Source organism: Schistocerca americana, chromosome 2, assembly GCF_021461395.2.
Source record: "Schistocerca americana isolate TAMUIC-IGC-003095 chromosome 2, iqSchAmer2.1, whole genome shotgun sequence".
Lineage (NCBI taxonomy): Eukaryota > Metazoa > Arthropoda > Insecta > Orthoptera > Acrididae > Schistocerca > Schistocerca americana.
In genome coordinates, this window is record NC_060120.1 from 751,579,288 (window position 1) to 751,600,072 (window position 20,785).

At 41.1% G+C, this 20,785-nt stretch overlaps 1 protein-coding gene across 5 annotated transcripts in view; it reads right to left on the reverse strand.

The window, feature by feature from the left end:
• Positions 1–20,437, reverse strand: part of LOC124594964 (endonuclease/exonuclease/phosphatase family domain-containing protein 1-like) — a 125,597-nt gene extending 105,160 nt beyond the window's left edge. Inside the window, exons 1-3 of one of the 5 annotated variants that reach the window (XM_047133484.1) lie at positions 20,304–20,437; positions 15,396–15,483; positions 6,553–6,753 (exon numbers count right to left, since the gene is read on the reverse strand). In XM_047133484.1, coding sequence (XP_046989440.1) covers positions 6,553–6,702 — 150 coding nt within the window. In that variant the 5' untranslated portion in view covers positions 6,703–6,753; positions 15,396–15,483; positions 20,304–20,437. Of the gene's footprint in view, positions 1–6,552; positions 6,754–15,395; positions 15,484–19,867 lie in introns of all 5 variants that reach the window. The other 4 variants (XM_047133482.1, XM_047133483.1, XM_047133481.1 and 1 more) reach the window with 4 other exon arrangements.
• Positions 20,438–20,785: the final 348 nt, after the last annotated feature.

Genomic DNA, 20,785 nt, shown 5'->3' on the forward strand with positions numbered 1-20,785 from the left:
TCAATACACTAATGTGTATACGATAATTCTTATACTGTTGGAGCCACGCATCATCAAATAAAAAAAAAAATTATAACATCTGTTTACAATTATCACATTACTGCACTGAATTTGTACGGAAATCTGACTGTACATAAAAATACTGAAAATACTTCAGGATCACTGGCCGCAGATGTGCTGGAATGACAAGCAGCAATGTCCACCTCATCAGACCATAATTCCTCTTATAAAATATTCAGTTTATGAAATGGAATCTTCCTCTGGTTGCTTCCTCATTTTTCTACGCTTCTGTAATTCTCAGCAATGCTGTCTTTTCCCTCTGTTCATCAGCAATGTCATTTAAAGCAGTGATGGCCGACGTTTCGTACAAGTGCTGTGTTCCAGCAAAGAATTTCTTGATAGGCAGGCCGTCAGCATCCACTGCTAACGTCGGTGTGAAATTCTGTACTGGCTTTTTCATGATACAATGGACCTGATGATGACGATGGCACCTGCCAAAGGCCAAGGAAAGATCTCTCTCGCACCTCATTCCAGGAAAATTTCACATCTACCTGCAGTGGTTCTTGAAACGGATGTGCCTTGTACAGGAACTCTATGAATTGCTGGTAGTATGAGCACATTCTGAGAAAAATTCACACATCATGATTGTGCTGCAGAATTGGAAAATCTGTGGCTGGTCTTATTTTCTCTGGATCAGGACAGACTTCACTGCCATTCAAGAGGTGCCCTAAGATTTCTCTTTCTTGGGCAAAGATGACGCACTGTTTCAGATTCAGGCAGAGACCTGCAATCTGAACACACTTCAACACAATTGTTAGCCAGCTTCGATGTTCTTAAAAAAATCAACAATGACATGTTAAGGTGTTGAAGCAAATGGTCCACCACACATTCAAAGATGGCTAGAGTGTCACATCACCCAAACTGTATAAATTTGGACTCTTAAGGGGCCATCTGGAGTTATGAACATAGTCTTTTCCTGGTCAACCATGTCAACCCTAATGTGCCAGTAGTCAGTCTGCATGTCCCTAGTACAAAAATACTTTGCTCCTTTCAAGCAGACCAGGGTGTCATCAATGGACGGCAATGAATAGACACCCTTATTCATAATTTTGTTAACTCATTGGCAGTCAATGGAGAAATGCCATGTGCCAACATCGTCCTTAACTAGGACTATCAGAAAGGACCAAGGACTCTCAGAAGGTTCAATGACTGTCATCTTGGAGCATCTTCTCCACTTCCTCCTGGACTATCTGTCGTTCAGCTGGTGACACGCTATATGGTGGATAATCCCCAGTGTTTATAGGGTGGCATGGGCTGCTTGGTCTGTCTTTTTTCCATCTGCATTTGAAAGCATGTGAAAATGGGTGGAGAAAGGCAAACACTCACCGACATTGCTTCTTGGTCAGGCTGGATAATACTGACAGTTCGGAAGTAGCTCCCCTCCCTTTGTTGTTAGTATTGGTAGAGGAGTGTAATGCTTCATTGATGGTATTAGGCTGCCCTTCCCAGACTGGTTTGGCTGTCCCCACAAACACACCTTTAGAGATGGGTAGTGGCTGTTCTTGACAACCTACAGTCTTCAAGACTGTCACTGGTATCTTGATTTCTTTTGTGAATCTAAGTAACTTTTCACAAGTTTCACAGTTTAACTGTGTATCTCAACTGATAATTGCAATGGCTGCAGCATCTTGGGCAACAGTCGCATCCATGGTGCGGCAATGGGCCTTGTCCAAACAGTCAACTATAATCATCTGCATATGACTGGCATGAACAGGACTATTGTAATGTGTTACCCTCTGTCCTCCAAATGTCTGTTCTTTGGGGCATTTTACCTGGAGGAGGAGTTGGTCGTAACTGCATTAGCCAAATATTGGGTTGCTGTTCAACTGTGGCAGCTCAAGACCAAATTGGGCATGTCCATTCGTCATGGCTTGTTTGACTGGTGGTAGAGATTGGTGCTGAAGATCAATACATCTTTTTTTCAACATTCTCTATTACATCCTGACATACAGGAGTAACGTACATGGCTGCTATCTCTTTAATACTCGGTCCGAAGTTTTTTGCTACCACACACTGCTGGTACCTCTTCTCTTACTAACTGGCATATGAGACGTGAGGTCATAGTGGTCTTCCACAACTGCCGAAGGGGCTACATTCTGGAGTCAAACACACTTCTTTTACTGACTTTTTCTGTCACATTTCCTCCATGTGCTGGCATCACCAGATGAATTCTTCTGTTGTGGCTTCCTTTACCAGAAGAGCTTGGTGCACAACTTCTGTGATCATTTTCATCAAACGTGAGATTTTGTCAGCTACTGCCATATTTGGATTTACAATGTTGCAAAGGGCCAAAAGATTCAATATGTATGGTTGTGTCATTTCACCATGATTTTGGGCCTTGTTTCCAATTTTCGTTCAGCTGAAAGAACACTGCTGACTGTCATCAAATGTTTTCTGAAATTCTGTGTGGAATTTGTCCCAGCTACTAGCTTTCTATTTGTTGTTCTCGAACCACTGCTGGGCTGTACCATCCAAGTAGAACAATACATTTGCTGCACACATCACGTCATCTCACCTGTTGGTTTTGGCAACTCGGTCGAATCCCTTTACCTCTTCTGTTCGCTACCAACCAGAAAATACTGACAGATGTCTGATATGAACTTGACTTACTACCAGCATGGAATCCATTGGTCTTCTGATTGTACAGACCATGGAAACAATTTATTGCTTGTACTCTGGTTGTTGTCTGTGTAAGAAACAATTTTTATGATGCCTAATTGGAGCCATGGTGATGTAGATGTCTTGAGGATATCTTGTGCCTCCACCAGACAACCTCATGTTGAAACCACAATCAAATCCAAATCTGAAGGCACAGCTGTCAACAAAGTGCAACATATAGAAATGAAAGCACATTTAATTACTGTCGTCAACATACAGCCAGAACAGAATGGGTTTCCTGGACAGAGAGTGCAGTTACTTAGACAAACATCAAATGTTCCAGGAAGCTATTATTTATAATACCATCAAATATTCCAGGTATACAAACATTACAAACTTAACATATTTCAAGACCCTTCTAAAAGTGCTAAATAAATAATAACAAATAACTGCTGATGGTCAACTTTGAACTGGTGACCCATAATACAACAGGTGGCAATGCAAACTATTACACATTACCCATGGCACGAAAGCTTGTAGCAAGACAGAGCTAAGATAGTTTCTTAAGACACATTTCATCTGTGTTGTTTATTGTCAAATCAAGGTTAATGGTAGAAAATTAACTTTCGCGTAATTCATTTCACACATTTATTGCATTACCAAGCAAGGTGGTGCAGTGGTTAGCACACTGGACTCTCATTCGGGAGGATGATGGTTCAAACCCACTTCTGGCCGTCCTGATTTAGGTTTTCTGTGATTTCCCTAAATTGCTTAGGGCAAATGCTGGGATGGTTCCTTCGAAAGGGCATGGCCAATTTCCTTCCCCATCCTTCCCTAATCTGATGGGACCGATGACCTCGCTGTTTGGTCCCTTCCCCGAAATCAACCAACCAACATTTATTGCATTTTAATCTTTTAAATTTAAACCAAAAGTAAAAGCATACATTTGTCTTCTAAATTTGTACCACCTGCAAGTGCCACTGTATTTTTTTCATATTGTGTGAAATGAGTTCATTTCTCAGGACGTGTAGCATTTCTTTCCCATTTTTTGCAAAGTAGTGGGTGTACCTGTATCTGGAATGTTTTAAAATGACACTTGTTCCTAAATCATCATTGTTTAAGTAGTTAGCTACTCTCTTAGAAAGAGCTATGCTTTTGCTCATGCGTTACAATCTTTCAATGGCATGTTCCTGTTGTGTGTATTGTTTCTCTTTAATGTCCAACTTCAGTAGCTAATGTATCCTCCAACTATGCATACTTTCCACTCTTTTTCCTTTTACAGCTTGGAAATGAGAAATATCACCCCCACTATCTTCCCCATCCCTCCCACAGACATATTTTGTTGCCAACCAATCTACACAATATCCTTGTTTGACCATATTCTATCCCTGCTCTCAAACCCTTGCCGTTCTCATCCATCTACATAGAAACAGCTAGACCACACCATTACTAAGCATGTCATGCAACGTGATGAGAACTCTGTTTGCAACATCTCCTTCATACTCTTAACACCCCTGGCATCAACCTTCACAAGTCCCTTTCCACCAACTGCCTCTACCCCCTCCCTGGTCCCACTCCAGCCTCACATTGGCCTTTCACCACCTTCTCCCCTCCCTCCCTCCCAGCTCAACAACATAGTCATTTCCATCTCTCTGCCCCCCCCCCCCCTCTCCAGTACAATGCTGCACCTAGTATTCTGCCATGATGCTGCACACTACTACAGGCAGCACTACAGCACCTCCTCCAACCCCAAAATTGCTGTCACTCTGAATCCCCACTCCACACCTCTTCTTTACCGCCACTAACTTCCTCAGCTGAGATCACTAATCAGCACAGTGGCACTACAGTGTCTAGAGAGGACAGCTGCCACGTGTGTGTGTGTGTGTGTGTGTGTGTGTGTGTGTGTGCGCGCGTGCGCGATAGAGAGAGCCGCACTCGAATCTAAGCCGCACCTGAAAAATGAGACTCGAAATCAAGGAAAAAAAATTTTCCCGAATCAAAGCCGCACCTGAAATTTGAGACTTGAAATTCAAAGGGAGAGAAAAGTTTTAGGCCACACCTCCAAATCGAAACAAAGTTGGCCCATTGTAATATGAGACACAATTTAGTTCGAATGGATGACGATACAGCTACAGTAGTTTGGTTCGAGTCGTAAGCTTAGCAGTTAAGCTTTACCAGGTGGCCACTGCTATGCGTCAGGCACTCCGTCCGTATTTATATGGGTACCCTTCCTTTTTCACGTGCTTCGTCTGGTTTGAATCGATTGCTTATTTTACTTTGATCTGACAAGTGCCGTTCTCTTTGTTATAGGTGTTTACGTCACTCTAAGCTGAAAATACATTATTGTACTGAGTCATGCATTTTTTGTCACATTCTGATAATGAGTGTTTACGGCCTGTTGCCGCTCGCGGCATGGCTTGCTTTTGTCCACACTACCGCCGCTTACAATTTTTTTTTTAAAAAAAAAAAAAAAAAAAAAAAAAAATAGAGAGAGAGAGAGAGAGAGAGAGAGAGAGGGGGGGAGAAAGAGGAATCGTCTCATTAGCGAAACAATGGAAAGAGACTGCTGTTTGTTGTTACTTACACTGCTGCTTTCTTTGATAATGATCAACAAGAACCAAATAATAGACTGCGTATGATAGAAGATGTTCTGAACGAAAGTTTAGCGAAAATTTTTCTCCGTTTCAAAATCTTTGCAGGCGCCTCTTTAGTACATTACATTTTGCACAGAAATTAGAGTCATCTTAGATTTAAAAATCTAGTCAATTGCGGTGCTTCATTTCTGACTATCACTACTAGGCATAAGAATAATACGAATATAAACTTGACACGATATGTATATCTTCCGCGTTTGCTGTTGTCTCACTCCAGTTTCGCAGTTTATTAGGCAGACAGGATTTAAATGAGATAGCAGCAAACACGAAACAATACATGGCAAAATGTTTATATTCGTATTATTCTTTGGTGAATTTTGATTCACAATTCATAAAAGTTCCTATTAGCAACCATCTCTTCTCACAGGTAGGAAAAAATTCAGAACATAGAGTTGGCCATATTGACAAACATCCCAGACAGTCTTGCCAGTCGGATTACCGTAGTACACTGAAATGCTGCTACATTCGAAGATGAACAAGACGGATTTTGTATTTACTTCATTGTATAATGTACGAAAATACAGTGGTTGAAACTCGGGGCAGAGACAAAAGCTCATCTTCCACCTTTTTTTAAAAATTTATTTGCTGACGTAGAGGTTTTGGCGCCAGTATTTATCTTTGTGCCTGCAAAGCATGCCTGGGTAGCGCTACATATATTCAACAGCAGAAGTTAGTTGGGGCGGCACCTACCAACATTTTTCAGAACTTCTGCTTGCTTTGCACTCGATTCTAAGCCACAGGCGGGTTTTTGGTTTACAAAAACCGGAAAAAAGCTGCGGCTTAGATTCGAGTAAATACGGTACTTCCATCTGAAGACATACCCATAACATCTGAATACGGATCACCAGTGCTCGTGCTGTATTGTGTTACATTATAGTGTAGACACAATTTTGTGAATGGAGGCAGCTAATAATATTTTTCACAAATTATAATCTACCATTTCTTAAGCACCAACCACCTCTGTGTCACCAATGTGTCCAATTTGCACTCGCTATTATATTATTAAAAATCGACATGACATGACATTAGAAGGTGGAAAGAAAACAAGCGAGGAGTTGAAAATTTGTTGTCAGCCTGTGAGACACATACTGATAGAACAATTGGCAACCCACTGTCTGTAATAAGCAAAGATTCGAGTGAGTTCCAGTCCGGTAAAGATTTTTACTTTTTCGCAACTGTTCAAAAGACCACCTACTCATAAAATATATTTTAAAGAGACAAGAAAATTACTTTTATTTACCTTGGGATCAACATCTATGAAATTGACAGCAGCACTTAAAGAGCTCTTGTGCGTGTGGGATCGCCGAGGAAAGGGAGAGCGCCAGGAATTACGAAAAGATCTCCTTCGTCCCAAATGTGATCCAGATGGAACACTTGTATTTTGACCCATTCTTGTCAGCACTACGTGGTTCAGAATTTAAAAGTACCAATAATGTCCTTCCTAGAAGAACATAATAATCATGAGTTAGTTTCACGTTATACTAAATCTGTTAGTCCTGCATAAAGTCACACATTATTTAAAATATTGAAGATAGGAGTGCATCGCATAGAAAGTTCAAATATCAGTAATGAGACATTTACTACAAACAGCAAAAAATGGATAAAATTATACACAGCCAGTGAAAAATATTGCAAGTGTTTAATCTTCATGCCTTGTATACTTGATAGAAAAAATGTTGCAAAGGAAGGTGATGTCAAACTAAATGTAATTTCTCTGGAAACTACGTATAATAACAAGTCACTGTAATACATTCTTTAAGAATTGGCAAAACTACTGTATCACTGAAGTTATATTATTGAGAAACAAATTTCTTTAGATCCAATAGACACACTGAAAAATATATAAAGACAGCCCAGTTGTATTCATTTATTCTATTCAGACACTGGCTAGGCCATCAGCCTTTCAGTGAATTTAATAAATTTCTGAATCTATGTTTTTATACATGTCTTGTGCTCCTTTTCTTAAAAATATTTTTGCATCAATGATAAACTATACACTGTTCAATTCTCAATTTTGGTATATGTAAACATTTGTGGAGGACTATGTACTTGCTGCTACAAACCTCCCACAGAGAGTACTTATCATTCTAAGGAGATTACTAATACACATACCAATAGTTTGAAAATAAGGCCCACTAGCAACATAAATAACCATAGCTTGCTCGCATTTGTTTTAGACCTAACAATTTCCTCTCTTAGAACAGTCACCAATATACAAACTCTGATAGAAGTATGCATTCTGAACAGAATGCTTGAGCTGCTGGCATTTTGTGGTTATTACTATTGTGTGTTCAGTATCTGTTCTTTCGCACATGTCCGGAAGAACAGGCACCACACACACAATAGTAATACACAACTTGACAGCATTTCATGATATCTTCTACATCTACATAGATACTCCGCAATCCACCATACGGTGCATGGCAGAGGGTACCCTATACTACAACTAGTCATTTCCTTTCCTGTTCCATTCACAACTAGAGTGAGGGAAAAACAATAGTCTACACACTTCCATATGAGCCCTAATTCCTCGTATCTTATCTTCATGGCGCTTTCGCACAATGTTTGTTAGCGGCAATAGGATCGTTTGGCAATCAGTTTCCAACGCCAGTTCTCTAAATTTTCTTAATAGTGTTCCTCAAAGAGAATGTCGCCTTCCTTCCAGGGATTCCTATTTGAGTTAGGAAGCATCTCTGTAACACTTACACATGTTGTTCGAACCTACCAATAACAAATCCAGCAGCCCACCTCTCAATTGCTTCAATGTCTTCCTTCAACCTGACCTGGTACAGATCCTAAATACTCAGAAACAGGTTGCACGAGTGTCCCATATGCAGCCTCTTTTACAAGTGAACCACTCTTCCCTAAAAATTTTGCCAATAAACCAAAGTCAACCATTTGCCTTCCCTACCACAGTTCTCACTTGCTCATTCCATCTCATATTGCTTTGCAATGTTATGACCAGATATTTAAATCATGTGACTCTGTCAAGCAGAGTACTACTAATACTGTATCCGAACATTACAGGTCTGATCTTCCTACTCATCCAAATCAACTTACAATTTTCTACATTTTGGGCTAGCTGCCATTCATCACACCAACTGGAAATTTGGCCAAGTCATCTTGTACCTTCCTACAGTCACTCAACTTTGACACCATATCGTACACCATGGTATCATCAGCAAACAACCATGGATTGCTGCTCATGTTGTCCACAAAATCACTTATGTATATAGAAAACAACAGCAGTCCTATCACAAGACCAGAGCACAGTAAAAATGGAGAAGAGTGAAACAGTCTGCACCCCAAGTTGTGTAGGCCAGGAGGCAGAGAGCATTAAGCTTCCGCATACATGTAATCTTTAGGTGGCAAATGTGGGGCAGCCATGTCAGCTTGTTGTCGAAAATAAGGCCCAAGAAATGGGACTGTGCTACAACACTGAGGAGTTGGTTCCCTAAATAAAGTTCTGGATGGGGGTGCACTGTGGGTGAACAACAAAAATGCATAACCTGGATTTTGGAGGTAGTAAACTGGAAGCCATCAGCGGTGGCCCACGCAGATTCCTGTTGGATGGTGCCTTGGAGCTGGCACTAAGCAGACTCTACTGAGTGGAAGCTGCACCAGATGCAGAAATTGTCAACATACAATGCCGGGATAAACAGAGGCCCAACAGAGGTCGCATGCCCATTGATGGCAATGAGGAAGAAAATGACACTTAGCACAGCACCCTGTGGGCTACCATTCTCCTGAATCTGAGGGACGCTGAGTGAAGTGCCAACTCGAACCCATAAGAGCCAGTATGACAAAAATTCATGAATAAAAATCTGAAGGGGACCACGGAATCCACAGTCACGGAGTGTAACTAAAATGTGATGGCGCCAAACCATGTCACACGCCTTATGTAGGTCAAAGAAGACCACGACAAGGCATCGGCAGTGAGTAAAAGCCTGTTGGATGGCTGATTCCAATTGGAGTAAATGGTCAGATGGATATCGCCCTGCCAAAAAGCCACACTGATAAGGCGACAAAAGGCCCCGAGAGTAGAGTACCCAACATAATCTGAAGCTGACCATCCTTTCAAGCAGTTTGCAAAGTACATTCGTCAGGCTGATTGGGCAGTAGCTGTTGGGAGACTGAGTTTTTCCTGGGCTTAAGGACAGCGATAACTATACCGTCTCACCATTGTGACAGAAAAGCACCTGTGAGCTAAATGTGGTTGAAGACCCTGAGGAGCTATTGCCTCTGGGGAACTTCCAAGTGTTGGATCATCTAGTTGTGGATGGAATCCGGCCTTGGGGCTGTCTCTTGTGAAGAGCTAAGAACCTGCACCAATTCACATTCAGTGAAGTTTGCATTATAGGGCTCAATGTGGTGCGGGATGAAACAGGGGGGTCTGTTCAACTCTGTGCTTCTGCCGGAGAAAGGTAGTTGGGTAGGAAGAGGACAACGATGAGTTCGCAAAGTGTGTTACAAGGTGTTGTGTGAGGACCAATGGATCAGTGCACAGAGCACCTTGGAGGTTCAGGCCCTGGACAATTGAATTTCGCTGGCAGCCCAGAAGGCTATGGAGCTTTGACCAAATCTGTGAAGAAGGGGCATACATCCCCAGGGAGGAAACATAGTGCTCCCAGCATTCCTTTTTACTCTGCTTAATAAGGTAACGAGCCTTAGCACCAAGACACTTAAAAGTGAGGAGGTTGGTCTGTGAAGGGTGTCACTTAAATCACTGCAGCGCCCTTCGGCGGTCCTGGACAGCGACTGCGACATCCTCGGTCCACCACGGTACTGGCCAACGATGAGTGGGACCTGCGAATAGGGGGACAGCAGTGCCACCAGCATGACAAACATTGGCAGAGATGCCTTGCATGACTACACCAATGGAATTTGAGAGGGGGTGTCAAAGTGGATAGCATATGTATATAAAGGCCAATTGGCACTGCGGTATGCCCAACGTGGGGGCCTGTCTGCCTGGTGGCAGCAGGGAAACAACAGTATCACCGGGAAGTAGTCACTGTCACAAAGGTCATCATGGGATGACCAATGAAGGGAAGCCACAAGGGCAGGGAGGAGATTGTGAGATTGATAGCAGAGATGGTGCCATGAGCGGCACTGAAGTGGGTAGGGGAGCCATCATTGAGGAGACACAAAACAAGGTCTGTGATAAGTTGGTCAATTAGGATATCCCTATCTGTTGAAGTGACACTCCCCCACAGTGGATGGTGGGCATTGAAGTCCCCAAGGAGGAGAAACGGGGAGAGAAGTTGCTGGATTAAGGTAGACAGAGAAACATAAGCAAAAGGCCTACCTGGAGGGAAGTAAACTTTGCAAATGGTGATTGCTGGAGTTGTTTGTACTCGAACCACTATCGCTTCCAAGGTGGTGCGTAGGGGGATCCAGTCACTAATGACATTGGAGTGAACCAAAGCGCAGACCCCACCAGATACTACCCCAAGGCCAGCATGGTTTTGACCGAACGCCCAATAACCATGAAAAGTTGAAGAATGGTCATCACGGAAATGCGTTTCTTGAAGAACAAGACAGAACGCAGAATAAGAGGAGACAAGGCGTTGAATTTCCGGTATGTGACTATAGTAGCCATGGCAATTTCACTGTATGAGCATGTGGCACGAGTCCAATGTAGACATGAAGAAGCTGAGGAGGAGGTCAGGTCACTTGGTCAATAGTTGTCACCAACAAGGATGGGGTGACATCCATAAATAAGATGTCAGACTCGGGTTGCAAGGGTGGAGATGGCACCTCTGCGGGGCACCTTGTCTTGGGACTTATGTTTCATTTTCCGAGGTGGAAGAGGGCAGGGCACAGGGGGAGTATAGGCTTCTGCAAGATCTGGAACCGAAAGAGAGCGAGCAACCTTGGGGCGCACAGATGGACAAATGGTGCACCTCGTAGTCGAGTGGTAGTAACAGTCTTCTGGCCTGAGAGATGCCGGGGAGAGGGGTCCCAGGAGGGAGCTCAATCACCAGCAGATGCCGATGAAGTAGGGCACTTCTTTGGCTGGGGAGGGGAAGCAGCTCCCTGAAGAGAGGTCGTGGGAACTGCAGGGGAGGGAGAGGGGAGAGTGGAATGGGGCAGAGATAAGGATGAGGGAGGAGGAGGAAAGGAAGTAACAGAGGCAAAAGTTGAAGATAGTGGCACTGGATGGAGTTCCTCATACTTTTGCCGAGCCTCAGCATAAGACAGGTGATCCAAGGACTTGTATTCTTGCATCCTCTTTTCTATGTTGTAAGCCGAGAAACCCAGCGAGCGGCCAGCACAACTGACACACACAGGGGCTTCCCTCATGGACTGGGTGGCCATGGTCACCACACAAAGGGTCTGCCATACAGCAGATGCCCAAAACCCAAGCACTGAAAGCACCACATAGGTGGAGGGATGTACGGCTTCATGTCACATCTGTAGCGCATAACCTTGACCTTCTCTGGGAAGGTATCGCCCTCAAAAGCCACAATGAAGGTGCCAGTATAAGTGCGGTTATCTTTGCAACCCTTCTGCACACATCGAACAAAATGAACGCCACGTCACTTCAGATTAGCTCAGAGTTCCTCATCAGTTTTTAGGATGAGGTCCCTATAAAAAATTACTCCCTGGACCATATTCAGATATTGGTAAGGAGTGATAGACACCGAGACATTGCCAAGACTACCCTAGGTATGAAGAGCTGCAGACTGGGTGGCAGAAGTAGCTTTGATCAACAGGGAGCACGACCACATACTACTAAGAGACTCCACTTCACCAAACTTGTCCTCTACATTTTCCACGAAAAACAATGGCTTTGTGGTGGTGAAGTGTCTCCATCCGTCCTAGTAGAGATAAGGTAAAGGGAAAAGGGTTTCATTCCAAGACAGCGAGCCTGGCCCTCCTCCCATGGCATAGTCTGGGAAAGGAAAGTTGCCAAGTCATACGAAGCAGCAGTCAAGGACCCTTCACCATTCGAAGAGATGGTCGTTGGAGAATGGCCAGATGTTTGAAGCTTGATACGCTTCACGCACCAAGCATCTGCCCTGATACCACTCACTCCGACCAGGGAACAGCTCCGATATCAGTAGTGTGATCCCTGTGTTGTCAGGGGGCTCAGCCATATGGGTACATAACAGCCCCATCACACATGCTGGTGACCTAGCAGAGTGGAAGGGGGCTAAAGTGGGGAAGGGAGAGGGGAAGGAAGGCAGGAGAGGAATCCACACTGTAGATGCTAGGGAGGGAGCTGTTTCCCATGTGGCTCACACTAAAAACAGGAAATTTTGAAGTGGAGGTTAAACCTCAAGTGGGGACCTAAACACCAAAAAGGATGAAAGAACAGGCAAAAGGAACAAAATTGCAACCAATCCAGGAAACCAGGTGGATAGCCACGTCGACATAAATCAGAACACAGAGACAGAAAGGAGGTGGCAACAGGGAAGGACCGAGGATAGGGAGGGAGGGAAGGGGCATGGTGAAGGAAATGCAGCCAGGGAATGAAGAATGGGCCACAATAGCTTGGGGCCCCATGTGCGCCATGTACGAACTTATGAAAGAACCTCCTGGAGAGTCCACAGTGTATACATCGTATGCCCTCAGCAGACTGCTTTTCCTCGCGCCTTGAGTATGCAAACATATAACCAACCTTGTCATTGACTTTTGATCCAGCTGTGTAGATGCATTCCAAATTGGATGTGGTCACAGAGAACCGAACTGAAGAGACTTCTGAGAATGCCAGTGTCAGTATTTTCCTCCAGAAAGGGTTCACCTGAATCACAGGCCTTTGTACAAAACGTGGGGAGGAAGAGGGAGAGGTGAGCTGTATATCCCTGCACAGAGCCTCCATTCATACATCAGCTGGTCTACATATTTTTTGGCAATTTGTAGCCAGTCCAAACAGTGAGTCATAAAACAGATTCAAATAACATGGATGGGTAAGCATCTGATTGACTGTGTCCATATAGCTTGCCAAAAGTTGCTAGCACCTGACCGTCAGTGCGATGCCAGCTTCCACCTGGAGGCGCTCTACGTGGTTTGCCCAGAAGGCTCCAGTTGCTAACCACACACCACTTTGATGAACAAAGCCTAACAAGCTCAAGAGGAGGAAGAGGAGGAGAAACTCGGATTATCGAATGATGGAGAAGGAAATCGGCCAAGCCCTTTCAAAGGAACCATCCCAGCATTTGCCTAATGTGATTCAGGAAAATCACTGAAAACTTAATCAGGGTGGCCAGATGTGGATTTTAACCACCATTCTCCTGAATGCAACTCCAGTGTGCTAAATACAGCACTGCCTCACTTGGTAAACAAACTCAGTACTGATTGTGTTGTCAACCAATAGGCAGCACAGCCATCCTCCAAGCAGGATACAATCAAAGCTTCATAGAATCATTGAAGAACTGTGTGGCATGTTTTTCCATAGGCATCTGAGAGTACTAAGTTTCCTATGCAATTTGCCTGTAGGTGTCGCATGAGTGGGCCCCATTCCATGCCACCCCTCCCCACTCTCTCCCCAACATGCACACATGCATGTGAGAAAGAGGTGGGAGGAGCGGTTGGTGAGGGGTAGCTGGTGGCTCGGAGGGAGGCAGCTGGTGTGCAGGATAGGAATGTGGGACCAGCTGTCCTCCAGAATGAATGACCACTGCCAAACTGTGACCGACAACAGAGCTGATCACCCAGTGGCCGAATGTACTGCTGAGCGTGACACGTTTGAGTTCAATATCTGCTTCACAACCCATGCCATCTGGATCCTTCTCTCCAGCACAAGCTTTCCCAAACTATACAGATAACAGTTATCCTTACAATACATCCTTCAATCTCGTAATCCTGCTGACTACGATCTCTGCTAACCTACTGCACTCACACTGTCTGCCCGAAAGTTTCTCTTTCCTCCCCCGTCACCCCCCAACCAATCCCCCCCCCCCCCCACCCTTAAAAAAAAAAACTATGTCATCGTCACTGTGCATCACACAAACGCACCGGCTCCAGAGCCCATGTGTCCCACTCTTAGTCCCATGCACCTACTGCCTCTACCTCCCACATTCCAACCTTGCATATGCCTGCTGCCCCCCTCCTCATCCTTCATTTTCACCCCCTACCCCCCAGCCAACACAACCATTTGCACACCTCCACCTGCCAAACTGCATTCCTGGCCTTGTATGTTCTGCCGGCACAATCCTCCTTGTCTTATTTCAACCTTTCTCATTCCTCCTTATCTCTCATCCACTTCTCCCTTTCCTGCTCCCTCCCCTTTCTTCCATTTCCCCTATAGTGCTTCCTTCCCTCTAAACTCTTTCAGGACTACATCTGAATAGAAATAATATGATTGATTGACAGTTAGCTGTTTACAAAAAAAATTACCACAGCAACAATGCACCACAGAATGACCTTGGTCAAGCTTTCCATCTTGTTCAACATTGTCTTGTCACTCTGCGGACCTCAATTACACTAACACAACTATTCTGATTCATTTTCATTAACTCCTTTTTTAAATATGCAAAAGAACATCTCCAGCTAATAGCAGAAGTGAGCAGCGAAGTGATAATGGTATTACGATCCTACCAGGTGAGCTCAGTATTACAGATTACTCAGTATTATATCACATTTTCATGTGTATCTGTCAATCAAATGTTATTCTGATAGAGGTGTAGCTAACAATGCAATACCGCATTGCCAGACCAACGAAGCCTCAAGAAACAACCAATGAATGATTTCATTCACAACATGAAAACATTACAAAAAATAAACAACTACAAATTAATGTAACCACCATGGGAATATTGTAACCACCATGGGAATATTGTTCCCACTTCCTGTGGTATTTTCGTAACTGATACACAGGGCTTCAGGGAAGTATGAACACTTGAAATTACGATGAAGGAAGACATTGGCTTTCTTCGTTATACTGTGCTATTGTCTGACTACTCCTGTTGAATACCTCTTTATCATCATCTGATTAATTAAGTTTTTAGTACATTTTCTTTTTCTCTTCTTATAGTTAATATTTAATTTCGTAGTCTATAATTGCATCCTGCGTACTACAATTCATACAGTACTAGTTTTTTTAATCACTTTTTAATATTAAAAAATAATAATTCATACCTTAGGGTTCAAGTTGAACACACTGGTTGTCCATAAAGGTAAGATCAATCAAAATATCACAACACCTTTCTTTGACTACTGAACATGTCTGAAACAAAAAAATGGGAGCATTAGTAATGCTCCATGTGCCATAAGAGGTACAAAAGAATTGTAACCAATATTTCATTATTCTAGTTACATTTCAGCTGTAGGTAATAAATTCAAAATATGCTGACTACACAATTTAAAGTAGGATAGCAAGGCATCACAGTATAAACAAAACGAATTCACAAAAGATGTGCTGGTGCTCAAAATTCTGCCAATGAACTGCAATCTCATGTCACCTTGAATGTGCTTGCCAAGGCATTTATGTCAGTGGCAGTGGTGATTTATTGCTGATAACATCCCATAGTTGTGTCCAAACTTACTTTTTATCTACGAACATTATATTGTATTTGCTCCTATTTACTGTGCCTGTGATATGTTGCAACAAGTACTGACATTCTGTAAATCTTTCTAAATGTCACACTAGTTTTCTTAGGATAACCGTTGCCTATCAAAAATTTAGTATATAACTAAAATCAAAATTTACAATCACTGTATTGTAAATCATTTATGTACATTGAGAATATGTGCTGTACTACAATGCATCCTCGTGCACAAATGATGCCCAATTGTAGTCTACATGTATAAATGGTTGTTAAGGGGACAGCATATAAAAACTTTACTATGAATAAACAAAAAATCTGCTATAGGATTAAAATCATTGCACAATTACATTAGCACAATCATCAACAATGTTAGTCAGATGCACAGTTTAATGTCAGTAGTTCTTACAATCAAGCACAAAATGAAATCCAAAATTCTAACAGAAATTACAATATCGCATTTTCTCCCTGAAAAAAGGCCACTTCTTCTGACTAAGAAAGAAAAAGAAAGTATGGAATATTGATAATTTAACATTCCACTGACAACAGAAATCATAAATGGCAGTTTCTCCACTTACAGTAATAAGGAAGATATTAGCTACTACTAAAAGACTATACACAAAACTACACAGAAAAGTGGCAATAAACTCTGTTGCGTACTCAGCATAGGCCCACTGAGCTTGTACACACTGCCTTCTTCCCTTTTGAGATCTCATTACTTTATAAACTCACAAATAGTTATTTCTTCATACTTCATATGTGAAAAGAGAAAGAAAGAAAGAAAGAGAGAGAGAGAGAGAGAGAGAGAGAGAGAGAGAGAGAGACCGAACAACAAAAACCTGCTGCAACTATCTTGTAGCTTCATAAGTAGAATTTGGCAACTGAATTCACTGAAATAGTGGTGATGTCAACACAAAGTTTGACTCATTCCTTGAAAGCTACAAACAGTGCTTTGATGTTGCCTTTCCTATAAAAAAAAGAGTCAAAACTAAACACAAAACCAAAACATGGGTTACACAGGGGATTAGAAAGTCATCAGACACTCTCAGCAAGTTAAATAAATCAGCCAAGAAGAATGTAGCACTGAAGGCACATGTGAAATGTTATAGAAGCCTGTAAAAGAAAGTAATAATTGCAGCTAAGAAGCTTGATACTGATTCATATATTGAGAAAGGTAACAACAAAATGAAGTCAACTTCGGAGGTAATAAATAAAAATATAGGTAGACACAAAAGAAAAGATAACAGCTTTGTCACTAAAAGTGGGGGTAAAACTGTTAAGGACCCACTTCAGATTGCCAACATATTTAACGAACATTTCACAAATATAGCCATAAATTTAATTAAAACTAAATGCAATTCCAACAGCAAGGTAAAAATCCCATGAATGACATGACAATGTTCCTTTATCCAGTAACTGGAATCAGAGGTACTAAATGCTATAAATAAGTTAAAAATAAAATGTCATGTGGGTGTGATGGGATTCCTGACAAAGTCATTAAGCAAAGCGCAAGGAACATAGCCTCACATCTCACTGAAATTATAAATGAATCTTTTAAGACAGGGGTGTTTCCATCAAACTTAAAATGTCAACTATAAAGCCACTTTACAAGAACGGTGATAAATATGATGTTAGTAACTTTAGGCCTTTATCAATGTTGTCAGGTTTCTCAAAAATAATAGAAAGGATAATGTATCAGAGACTATACAAATTTCTTATTAAGAATAGAATATCGGTTAATGCGCAAAATGGTTTCTGTAAAAATAAATCAACTGAAACAGCTATCTTCAATTTTTTGCAACTTGTTCTAAATTCCATAAATAGAAAGGAATTAAATTGTGGATTGTTTTTAGACTCATCAAAGTCTTTGATGTCATCGACTATAAGTTACTGCTTAGGAAGTTATATGCCTATGGGATATGAGGAGTTGCCCACAAATGGTTTGAATCATATCTGTCGGACAGGTATCAGAAGGTGGAGATAAGCCATGCAGATAGGACATATTCATCAAGATTCGAGGGTTTTGTATGGAGTACCCCAGGGATCTGTATTAGGGCCATTACTGTTTTTAATATTTATCAATGACTACCAAGTCAACTATCTGAAGCAGAGGCAGTACGGTTTGCTGATGATACAAGTTTGTTTGTTAAAGCAAATAGTAAAGCTGACTTACAGGAAAAAGTCACATTAGCAACAGACGAAGCAGACACATGGTTTAATGAAAACAGACTCCTTGTGAATGCCAAAAAAACAATGTGGATCAACTTCAGACATATTACAAATAAAATAAAAACTAACCTTACAGAAGAACTAGGCAAGTGTAAGACTGAACAAGCATCATATACTAAATTCTTGGGAGTATGGTTTGATGAACACTTACGATGGGAAAAGCATGTAATATCATTGAACAAAAAATTAAGTCAAACATGTTATAAACTTAGAATGCTTAAAAGCTCATGTAATATTAAAACAGTGTTATGTGTGTGTTTATCATTCATGCACAGTTTATTAAGATATGGTGTACAGTTTTGGTGGAACATCAGTCTAACAAAACATTCATTTAGACTACAAAAGAAGGCAGTCAGAATAATAAACGGTATAGGTTATAGAGACTCCTGTAGGCATGCTTTCAAAGAATTAAAAATCATGACACTACCATCCTTATACATGTATGAAAGCATATTTTTCTTAAAAGAACACAATGAATTTTCTACATTTAACAGAGAATTTCACAACTACGAAACAAGGAATAGGAATGATTTCCACAGAGAAATTCATAAAACAGCTATGTACCACAAAAGTGTACTATACCAACCCAAAATCCTCTACAGTGCTCTCCCCAAAGAACTAAAAATAATTCCAAAACTGCACATATTTAAAAGAGAATTAAAAAACATGTTATTGAGCAATAGTTTTTACAGTATTGAGTTTATGAATCGTTGACAATAAAAGCGCAGTTAATATTTCCCTGACATAATAAATATGTGTAATTGCTCACATTTAAATACTTGCTGTTTCTATGAAAGTGTGAAACAGTGTTAATGTAAGAATGGAAATAATCTTTGATGTGAGAATCACTAGCTTTCTTTTTGTACGTTGTTATCCTACTTGTATATTTTTATGTTAATGTTCTTACAGTTCTATTAAAATTGTAATGTCTAAGTGACAAGTAAATTCAATTATAAATTTTCATGTACATGTATTTTAAATTGTAATGTTTATTGACAAGTCCTATGTCATTTTGATGATGTACTACAAGGACGCTAATAAATTGAATTGAATATTCACTTAAGTTCTTCTTTGGTGCAGTTTGGTTTATCTAATGTTTATTTTAGCATTAACTAATGCAATTACATAGTGGTCAGCAGAGCCTACACTAAGTGGATTTTTTCAACATATCCTTTTCAGTCTTTTCCATGTCTCGATGTTTGCCTTGATATATTGTACAGGAAATCATGAATGATATACGAAACTGTGTACCACATTCACATTCACTATCAAGTGATATCATAGGTTGTAAAACATACTTATTGAGAAAGTAAGTATCGACTTTAAAATAGATTAGGAGAGTAATGAACAAGGGGTCATAGTAGCGACTTTTTAAAATATATGCAGAAGCGAGTGGTAAATTTGGCCGGGTATGTAGAGAACGGATGAGATCCTTTACCCCGCCCCTCCTCTATTATATATATATATATATATATATATATATATATATATATATATATATATATATATTTTTTTTTTTTTTTTTTTTTTTTTTTTTTTTAGGGGGATAGTATTATTATAAAATAACGTATTGACGTTGTGCTTGTTCCCCTAGTAACTGGCAACAACTTGTTTTCATATTACAAACAGCAACAACAAAACTTTTTGTCCATAGTTTTCAGCAGTATGCCTATAAACAGCGTTTCTGTTAAGTGGTGCTAACACAAATTTTGTTGTTGAAGCTCTGTGCAAATCACAACATAGCATAAACGGAATAACAACGACGGGACACACAGGCCAAAACCAGATTATGCGCTTCTTACTTCATAAACATAACTTCCAGCAAGGTGCACTCACTGTAGCTACGCTTACTCTGCATCTACAGAATATTGTACCACACAGTGTATAACACATTCATGTAACTCAAGTTTTACTGGACTCCAAATAAAATCGTACCACTTCCCAATGCTACCGTGTATACAACTAGCACAAGGTTAGTTTATGATTAGCGATGACATAAGCCTCGCGTCAGTCTATCAACCGAGCATATGGTAGTAAATACAAAATACTAGTAAAATCTCTAACCTCTAAAAAATACCTTCACTTAAAATTTATGGGCCACTGACACCTAAAAGCTCTCCTGTCATATTTCGATTACTCAGCATCGTCTGCACTTGCTTAACATAGACAACTCATTGAATATCTGTTTCACCGATAACCTCTTTAAAGACTCATCTTGGATAAGAACTGCTGATACACGGAAGAGAACAGCTCTGAAACTAATCTAGCGCACCTGTATAGGGCGAGATTAGATGTAACGAATGACAGGGAGATCGTGTCATTATAGTCAATTGCATGATTTACTTGTTGGTGATCAGTACAGATCCAAAGTGTCAACTCAGCGTAAACTACTCAAATCAAAGTGCTACACGATTCAGACACTCCTCCTGTTGCCCCGCGAATTTCAAGTTTTAGTATTAACAACTTCCTATACGTCTATTCAGCAGAGATAGCATCTTGTTCAACATATAACAGAAGCATAGCTTTTTCAGTTTTAAAAACAGGATATAAAGAAGCTTTGGGTCATCTGTTTACTTTATACCGTTTGTAGCCTTTTCGCGAGGTAATGTAACGTGATATAGTACGACACGCAAGTATCCGCGCTGTAGATTGCTGAACACAGGGTCAGTAGTGGTAGCCAGTTCTGGCCGGTTTTACCGGCTAGTAAGCTTATACACGAGGCCAATAACAGCTTCCAATATTTTCTGACCTGTG